The sequence below is a fragment of the Prunus persica genome, chromosome G4 (genome assembly GCF_000346465.2).
Source record: "Prunus persica cultivar Lovell chromosome G4, Prunus_persica_NCBIv2, whole genome shotgun sequence".
NCBI lineage: Eukaryota > Viridiplantae > Streptophyta > Magnoliopsida > Rosales > Rosaceae > Prunus > Prunus persica.
Genome location: NC_034012.1, coordinates 5,461,741 through 5,470,886, shown reverse-complemented (window position 1 = coordinate 5,470,886; position 9,146 = coordinate 5,461,741). Strand labels below are relative to the sequence as shown.

At 35.1% G+C, this 9,146-nt stretch overlaps 1 protein-coding gene across 1 annotated transcript; it reads left to right on the top strand.

The window, feature by feature from the left end:
• LOC18781496 (LOB domain-containing protein 4) lies at positions 5,614-8,600 on the top strand. The gene is made up of 2 exons (XM_007212090.2): positions 5,614-6,352; positions 7,754-8,600. The coding sequence occupies exons 1-2, from the start codon at positions 6,173-6,175 to the stop codon at positions 8,096-8,098; spliced, it is 525 nt and encodes a 174-aa protein (XP_007212152.1). The 5' UTR covers positions 5,614-6,172; the 3' UTR covers positions 8,099-8,600.

The window sequence follows — 9,146 nt, the reverse complement described above, 5'->3', positions numbered from 1 at the left end:
ACTCATAAGTGCTTTAGTAAAAACACGTTGAATGCTTTCTGAGAAGATCAGTCCATAAAGAATCCCGAACATAATTTCATATGTAAAGCACGTGTATTTATTAACTATATGCCTTGTCCCGTGCTGCACGTTAGAATTTCTATACCTAGGATGCCTTATATAAATTCACCTTTCTGTTATATATATTGCGAATCACTTTAGCCATGCCATTGAAGATAGTCTAGATAGACATGTGAGAAAGTCAAACACTCATTTTGTGCATGAACCTTAGCCGATGAGGACTTCTGCAGAATTAGCTAGACTGCCTTATAAATTAGGTGGGCAAATTAAACATCTTAGGCTATGCACATGTGCTCCCTCCCTCGTCGTTGGAGCGGCACTGGTCCTTTAGGTTTTAAATGTGATCATGGAAAGCATGAAATCCATATAGTGGAAGGTGCTTTTGGGGACAGAAAGTTGATCATTTCTACCAATTTGGGACCCCTTTGCTTTGAAAACACATGCCTTTTTGGGTTTCTAAATTTGAAATTCTTGTTGCTAATTCCCTCCTTTTCTCTATCTATACCAACCCAAATGGTGTCTTTTTTTCCCATCCAAAGATCCCCAACGAGATGTCCAAGTCCAAATGGATGGAGGTTGACCATCCAATGGCTGTCATGTGATCACTGTACATTGTCTGGAAATATTTTCACCGTTTTGACCAAATAACACCTAATTGCGTGGTCCTCATAGACGGCAGGTAATTGGTTGTTGATTTCTCCACGAGCCAAATGATTGAGACAACCAAACTCACCTGCCAATGGAATACATGTTTCCTCTCTCGTGGCCTATCTACGGATAAGATACTTAATACTCATACGGCACGTTATGTATGTATACCAAATATTAGGTAATCATATCTTGCAAAATAATGTATAAGCGCTCTTTCACATAATATTTCATGTTGAATTCTTCTATGTTGTTAAAATTAACACTCTGATAACATAATAATTCAACAACCGGCTTTATTCGTAAAAAAAGAATAAGTAGTAAATTCGAAGTGATTAACTTTTAACCTCTAACGTTGATTCGAATTCAAAAGGCAAATAGAGTGGACAAAATTACAGCCGTACAAAATTCATTCTCAAATTGGAGCAGCAGAACATTGTCAAAGCAACCACATGATTAATTAGTAGCATATACATAATTATATTTTGAAAATTTACAACAGAACAACCACAATCAGTTCAAGACTTTTCTTGGGCCAGCCATGATTTGTCGTAATAATATGGATTAGACATCAAGAACTCGGGTTTTCGAAGTCAGAAATTTTTTCAAGGTTTAGGAATCCAAAAACAACTTATTATTAAGAATTAGTGATGATTTGCACTAGTTTAATTAATTAATTAATTAATATTTGGATAGAGAATGATTTGCATTATTCAGGTGTGCTATCATTAACTCAACAGTCGCTAACATAAGAGAATTTAAAATTTGCTAATCCCGTTATTAAACGATTCGAAATTCGGGTTGCAATACGGGTTCGGATTAGGGTAGTGGAGATCCATCTCCCCACAAATTTCAACGACCATTGACGTAGTTTTTTTCTTTAACCTTTTCCAATCATATTAGGGTTTACATAGTGGAGCTCTAATCAGTGTTCTTGAAACATAATCATTGACCAACTGCCAGTAGACCCCCTAGTTGACTGTTAAATAATTATTGAAGCCATAAACTAAAAGATCTTCCCATTGAACACCTCATTATGAGTTAGTTTGTTTCTGGGACCATCTGTACACATATCCTCCATTGCCTTGCAAACTTTTTTTGTAAATAAAAATATTGATTTAGGTGTACCTAAAAAAAAGTTCCTGCAAAGATTAATCTTTTTAACATTGTTATTACTCTAGAATATATATGATATATGTGGCTTTAATTTTAGATGTACCTTTAAAAAAAAACAATAAGACTTGAAATTAGAAGCTTGCTTTCTTAATTTTTTTTTAATATTTATTTTTTCTTATTGTGAGTATATAAGCAGGGATTTCGAGCCTCTGTAATTAGGTTCTGTCCATTTATCCGTATTTCGGTAAATCTAAGCCGCTCAACCAATCTAATAACTTAACACACAACACATCATCAAACTTTTAAATCATGTTTTTTTTTATTTTCAAAATTAAAGTAAACTTTGAAGTTAACAGCGTCAAACTTTAACGCGAGCGTGCTTTTTTTTCTTCTTCTTGTGATTGATCTTAGTTTATTATGACTACAACGTCAGAAAGAAGAAGAAGAAAAAAAAAGGTGATTTTCGTGAGTTCAATTTTATCAACTAAAATGTGTACTTTTTTTTTGTCTCAAATGCTCTAAAATTCTTAGCAAGCGTGTTTGATTTTTTGGGAAAGATATGGAATTTAAGATGCATGCGAATCGACTAAGCTGGATATGCTTTTGAAAGAGTCTGAAAAGTATCAAATGATACCCAAAAAAAAAACTTATCACGTGGAAACTCTTATGTGGTTTTAGTGAGCATATGCTTACTGAGTGGCTATAATTTTTTTGGTGAATTCCTGAATATTTTCTAAATTAAATTCTTAATGTAATGGGACAAAAGAAATAAAACAAAATAAAAGAGAGGTGGAGGATGTACCGACACGACAGTTTCCAATGGTACATGTCTATAATTATGTATACATATATATATTCTTCTTTTTCTAAGAGGTTTGTCCTTTTACTTTTATAAATAACATGGTAGTGAAACGTAACAACATGTTATCGATACATTATTATCGCTAATAAAAGAAAAAGTAATAGAATTCTCGGTGCACCTCATTAGAGGTTGACTTGAGTTGTATCATGCAGTGTTGGAAGTTGGTTGTTAGTTACAACATGCTCGTGTTAACATGTGCACACAACACAACCCAGACACCACACATGCTCAGCCGCCACCCGCCGCAGTAAATTATATATGCATGCATGCCTCCCTTGGTGTCCCGATCGAGCCATTAACTTGTCAAACAAAACCATGGAATGATGTCTTACAATGAACAAGAAATTTGCATGCTGTCATGATTTGGGTAAAGATCGCCATCATCTTTAGAACCCGTTAGAGAATTTTCTAATGATTTAACAGCCGTTAATATTTTTTTGCTTTTACACTAGACTTGCTATCTGATGGACCCAATTTGAACACGTGGAAATTTTTCCAATTTCAATAGGGACCACCTAACCACAAACCTGACAAAAGAAATGAGAAGATTAATAAACAACATGCTAGACCTCGTCATGGACCAAACTTGGACTTTGAATATATATATATTTGTCAAATTTTGAATGCACCTAACCAAAACCTAACCAAAAAAAAAAGAAAAAAAAAAAACAGGATAATACTAGGCATAATAACGTAATTGAATGTCTTTATTTGTTCGGATAATTCATCACATACAGTTTCCTTGTCATGAACATTGTCTGGTTTCAATCTAGAGGGGAGAAAATTGTGTGGGGTTATTGCTCCTCATGATTCAATATGATTTACGATTTAACTTCTGTGGTACGATTAATGCAATGATTTAAGTTAATGTGACCATGCCAAGGTTTTCTAGTTTGTAATCATATTGCGTCCCATTGGAATGAGGAGTGGGAGCACTTCGATCCTCTTGCCTTAAGTCAACGGCAATTACTTTTTACTCAAAAATTCACTAGGTTAAAATAAAAACATTCAGCATTTCAATTATTCGGCATATGATTTTTTATTTTTTATTTTTTACAACAAGCAGGATTTCATTAATCTATGGGTAAATACAAGAAGAACACACCTCAATTGGAGGTTCTTGCATACAATAAATCTGGAAAAATTAAATCCATGAAGATAGTGAGTAATAACCGTACAAAATCAAGCTCAGCTCACTCAGAGTTGATAGAACAACATATTCTACACTAACAAGAAACCAAAAGTGAAAGGGCTTCACCGCTCAGCATCTACTTGGGCAGAGAAAGTCACAGTACCTCCAACATCCCACGTGATCCCACAGCCATTAATGAAAGATCCACCCATATCTAACAACTCCACTTCCACAATACAAAGGAACCTTAAAAGTCAGTGCAGAAAGACTAGGCAGAAACAAACCCAACACAAAACTGGGGAGAAACAAAATTCAGCATAAGATTGAGCGAAACGCTCTCTACAACATAACCGGAGAGAAAGACGCCCGGTTTTTTAGCCAAAGGGGTAGATGAAGAAGAAGGGAAAAGGAGGGTCAAGAGAAAATAGTAGGTCTAGAGTAACGGTATATGATTTATTTATTGTACTCAGAGATAGAACATATAGAATGAAGTTATAAAGATAATGACTAAACTATTTTAAGTAGTTTGTAATTTGAACTCATTATTTGTTTGTCACTTCTTTCTCGTAAATAAAAAAAACCACAAAAAACTATTAGAGACTCCCAAAATTCTTTGATTTGGACTTAATTATTACGTCCCAATATACTTTTTCTTTTCCCTTTTCTTAAAGACAACGACTAATCCATGGGGCCGAATTGTATCTTCAAAAAGCAGTACATTTGCAATCTATGCTACCCCCATAAACATTTTACAAATAAGTAAAGAACTTAATTTATCTCATAAGTAAGAAGTGCATGCGTCGAAATCAGTTATACTTTGTTGTAATTAGAGCCCACTAATTGATTAGAAAATATAGCAATTACCATTTTGCTAAAATATGGTTTGTGGAAGTTGGGGACCAAAGTGTCACTCTCCAACTTTTTAGAGCGGAGTGCCTAGAAATTTCCCTTCTAACTTTAAAACATCATCTCCATTCTCCATCTCAAAAGAAAAAGACTTTGGAACATTGGATTTTGATTTTGCTTATGCATGCAAATCTGGATTAATCCACCGTCCAAACTCCTAATCCTCTGATATAGCCCTAGTATGTTCTTATCCAAGAATTGCTATATAAATTTCATGAAGTCACGATTAATCATATCAATCAGTTGTACGTATTTGGTTGGATAATTTCCCAACGGAAATTGCGTTTAGAATTAATTTTGATATGTATGGTTATAAGATCCGTAGAGAATGTACTTTGTAACGTATTTCTCTTTTAGAAGACAACAACTTTAGTATATTCCAAAATTTCCAAGTGTCCCACCACAAAGTCCATAGGTTCACACCAGCATCTGGTTTTTGGTTTTGCTGCTCTCCACCATGCTGCACATAAAGATATACGTCGAAAAGTGGGAAATACAAGGCATATGGTATTGTACATACATTGGATCCTCAACTATATTATATGAGCATAAAATATTTTTCTTCTTCTTATGATTAAGATTTAGAGTAACAGTCGGTGAATAAACATATTTTGTTCAGCCAATGGCACGCTTCACATTCACACTAGTGGTGATGGTTGACATATGTGTAGACCTCAAACGGTACGAAACCAACCATCACTCATCACACACACCAAAAAGCATACTTAATAATTTCAATTTTCATTTTTCTATTCATTACTACATATATTTATTATTTTAATTTTTCAAGTTTATTAAGGGTATGTTTGGGATTGTTTTTAACTGCATTTTCTAACAGTTAAAGTGTTTTATTGATGTACTCATGAATAAAAGTATTTCTAATTAAAGTGTTTACGAGCAGAAGTATTTCCTATATAAGTAAATCCCAGCTAGGCTAATAGTCTAATAGGATTAGTACATTATAAAATTAATTAAGCATGTTATAATCTATGTTATCTATATGAGAAAAAAAAAAAAAATTAAAAATGGCGCCAAATTATTAGTCATGTCAGGATAGAAGTTTTTTGTCGAGCAAAATCTAAAGGAGCTTCAAGTAGAGGACCCACCCCAGATGTAATGCTGCCTAGGCCTCTTCTTGTTATATATTGCCCACCACCTCCCCACTTCACACCTCCTCATCCTTTTTCTATTTCGGTCTTTCAGCCTTTCACTCTCAGCTCTCTCTCTCTCTCTCTCTCTCTCTTTCTCTCTCTCTGCTTTTTCTTCTTCAACCAAATACTAGCTTGCTCTTTGTTTTTGTCTCTCATCAGCTTAGATAGGGGCCTTTGTCTTTTTTATTCAAAGGGCAAAGCAAGCAATTGTACCCTACAAAACTAGGACTATCATCAATTGCCCTACAGTTGGGGTTTGCGTTTTTGCAGCATACAATTGAAGGGACACGTGGCAGCATGAAGGAGAATGGCAGCAGGAAACAGGGCGCCCCCTCACCCTGTGCAGCATGCAAGCTTCTTAGGAGGAGGTGTGCGCAGGATTGTGTGTTTGCTCCCTATTTCCCTGCTGATGAACCCCAGAAGTTTGCCAATGTTCACAAAGTGTTTGGTGCGAGCAATGTCAACAAGATGTTACAGGTAATTCCTCTCACTTCTTTCTCAAATACATGAAAAGGGTAGTTTTGGAAGCAATTTTATAACTTATAAATGACAAGAAGAAATGCATATTTGAAGAAACTATACACCTTATGTTAAGAGATTGTGAATCTGATTCACACATTCGGCAAGAATCAACCGACAACGCAAGTATACGTCTAACAAGGAAACAAAATAGCCTAATTTGCTTCCAAAAACCTTTTAGTCTTGTGGGAGCGTTCATATTTGTCAATTCTAAGTGTTCATATGGAAAAAGAAGTACCGATAAGTATTATCTAGTTGTTTTGACAACACAGGTGCTTACTATTTGGGTCCGGGATGAGCCAAAATTGCTAAACGGTTAACAAGACTTTGAATCTGATAACGGGGTAATAAAGTCAATTTATGGATACGATATATACAACATTAGTTCTCACCAAGTCAGCTTTTTCACTTTCCATTGGGAAGAAAGAAAAATCTATTTTGTATTTTTCTACAAACTTCTTCTAAGGCTGTTTTCTTCATCACGTGAAGTTGTTTCTTGCGTCTTATTATTTTATTCTATGTAAAATTTAAAAAAAAAAACCAAAAATATTTTATATGGGCACTACTTTTCTCATTTGGGTCCATAAAATGTGATAAAGAAAAGATACCAAAATCCAAGATAAACAAAAGAAAGCTTCTTCTTCCTTTTTCTTCTTTGTTTTTTTTTTGGGGGTTCCATTCTTTTTTTTTTTTCAAAAAATACTCTGAAATAGGAGAAAAATTTAGTTATAACGGGAATAACACTATTTTACTATCTCTAGTCAATAATGCTATGTCACGTGGAAGTGTTATCACGCACGTCATAGCGTTATTGATCGGAGATAGCAAAATAGTACTATTCCCGTTTCATAAAAGCCTTTCTCCTCAAATATCACTACTACTTAGTTGTGTGTTTTTGAAACAAAACTATTACTGTAGCAAATTGTCCTTGTATATATATATGGTGTCGATTGTGACATTACATCGATAACAAATAGTCTACATATTGTCAATTTACTTCAGTACTAGTGTTATTTGAGAACATTGCTACAATAATTGTGCTATTTAAGAGTTTTTCGATTCTTCGTTTCGAGTAAGACGTGATGCCTCATAGATTTTTTTTGTTAGTAGGACATGATGCCTCAACAAATAAAGTAACAGACCTTAATTTGAGACCATAAAATTTTGTTAAACCAAAATGAAAAAGCATGGCTGATGACGCATGATTAAGGTCCAGAAAAGAACATGGAGTGATGTGATCATTACATCGAGCCAACTTTGTAGGACCTAGGGCCTTTAATTTGGCACTTGGGTTCAGACCAATATTACAAAATTTTGGAGCCATGGCTAAGACCAAGCTAAACTTTGTGACACTTGCAGGAGCTGCCAGAGCACCAGCGTGGAGATGCAGTCAGCAGCATGGTGTATGAAGCAAATGCCAGGGTGCGAGACCCAGTTTATGGGTGTGTAGGGGCAATTTCGTCTTTACAGCAACAAATTGATGTGCTCCAGACCCAACTGGCTCTGGCTCAGGCAGAGGTGGTGCACCTTAGGGTTAGGCAGACTGCATCTTTCTCCAACCATGGGCTGAGCCCGGCTAGCCCAAGTAACAGCGGCTCGCCGTCTTCGAAGTTCATGGGCTCTCAAAGCCGGCCCATTTTCGACATGGATATGATGGTGGACCATACCAGCTTGGGACTGGGAGAGTCCATGTGGTCATGCTAAGCTTAATTATTTTCTAATGTCTACTACATCTAGAGTAATTAATTTTGGTAATCATGTTTAATTTTGCTTTGATACTTATGTAATCCTTACTAATACACTGAGGGTAAATGTAAGTGACGGTAATGACAGCAAAGCGGTGGCGGGCAACGGAAATGGTGACCGGCGCGATTCGCCCGCTTGGGTATGAGAGGGAGTTTTTTTTTTCTTTCTTCTTTCTAATTAATAACTAGATTGTAAATATTAATTTAACTTTCATCTATTGGGTAATCATATATTTGCTTGTGGGACTTTTTCTTTTTGAATTGGATCAAAGTGAGTTGGTGACTTTGGCTATCCACCAAACCTATTTATAGTTTGGGGAATAGAGTTGGGCACAAAAATTTGAAAGAAGATTGTATTAGTTTGAAGATTGTGGATCATAGTATATGTAAGGATGGCTATATCTATTGGCATGAAGATGTTTGGTGAGCTATTTTTGTCTAAATATATTGTTTCGTTTTTTTATACGTAAAAAGTCATTTCTTTTTACAAACAAATTAGAATACGATACATTTGAAAAATAATTTATTAAAAATAAAGTTTTTGAACACATGTCAAATCGTGATTAGTTTGGAAAATGCAATTACCCTTTACATATTTTCCATATTTTATCAAATCGTTAATTTCCTAATTTGGAAGAAAACTTTGGTCAGTTTCTGAATTGCATACATGCTTTATTTGGGGTCCAATGGGAGGGGCTTGCTTTTTTCCAATGGCTTGCTTGATGGGATTGATTTGTTGAGGTCTTGTCTAAGAATTCCCTTTCGACAAGTGAACAAAATAATCCAATGGACCACATTCAACCAGCATTTGCATGCCTTCGCCGAAAGAAGATGTCTACGTGTAAAACATATTATCCAGTTTTTCTTTGCTAATTAATCATATTAGCAAGCCTTTGCACACAAATGCTTTATGTAATTACATACACACCAATGGTCTCGTATGAGGCTCATGAACATTATGGTGAAATGATTTCCGAATGAGGTATATTTGTTACATTCGTATATGA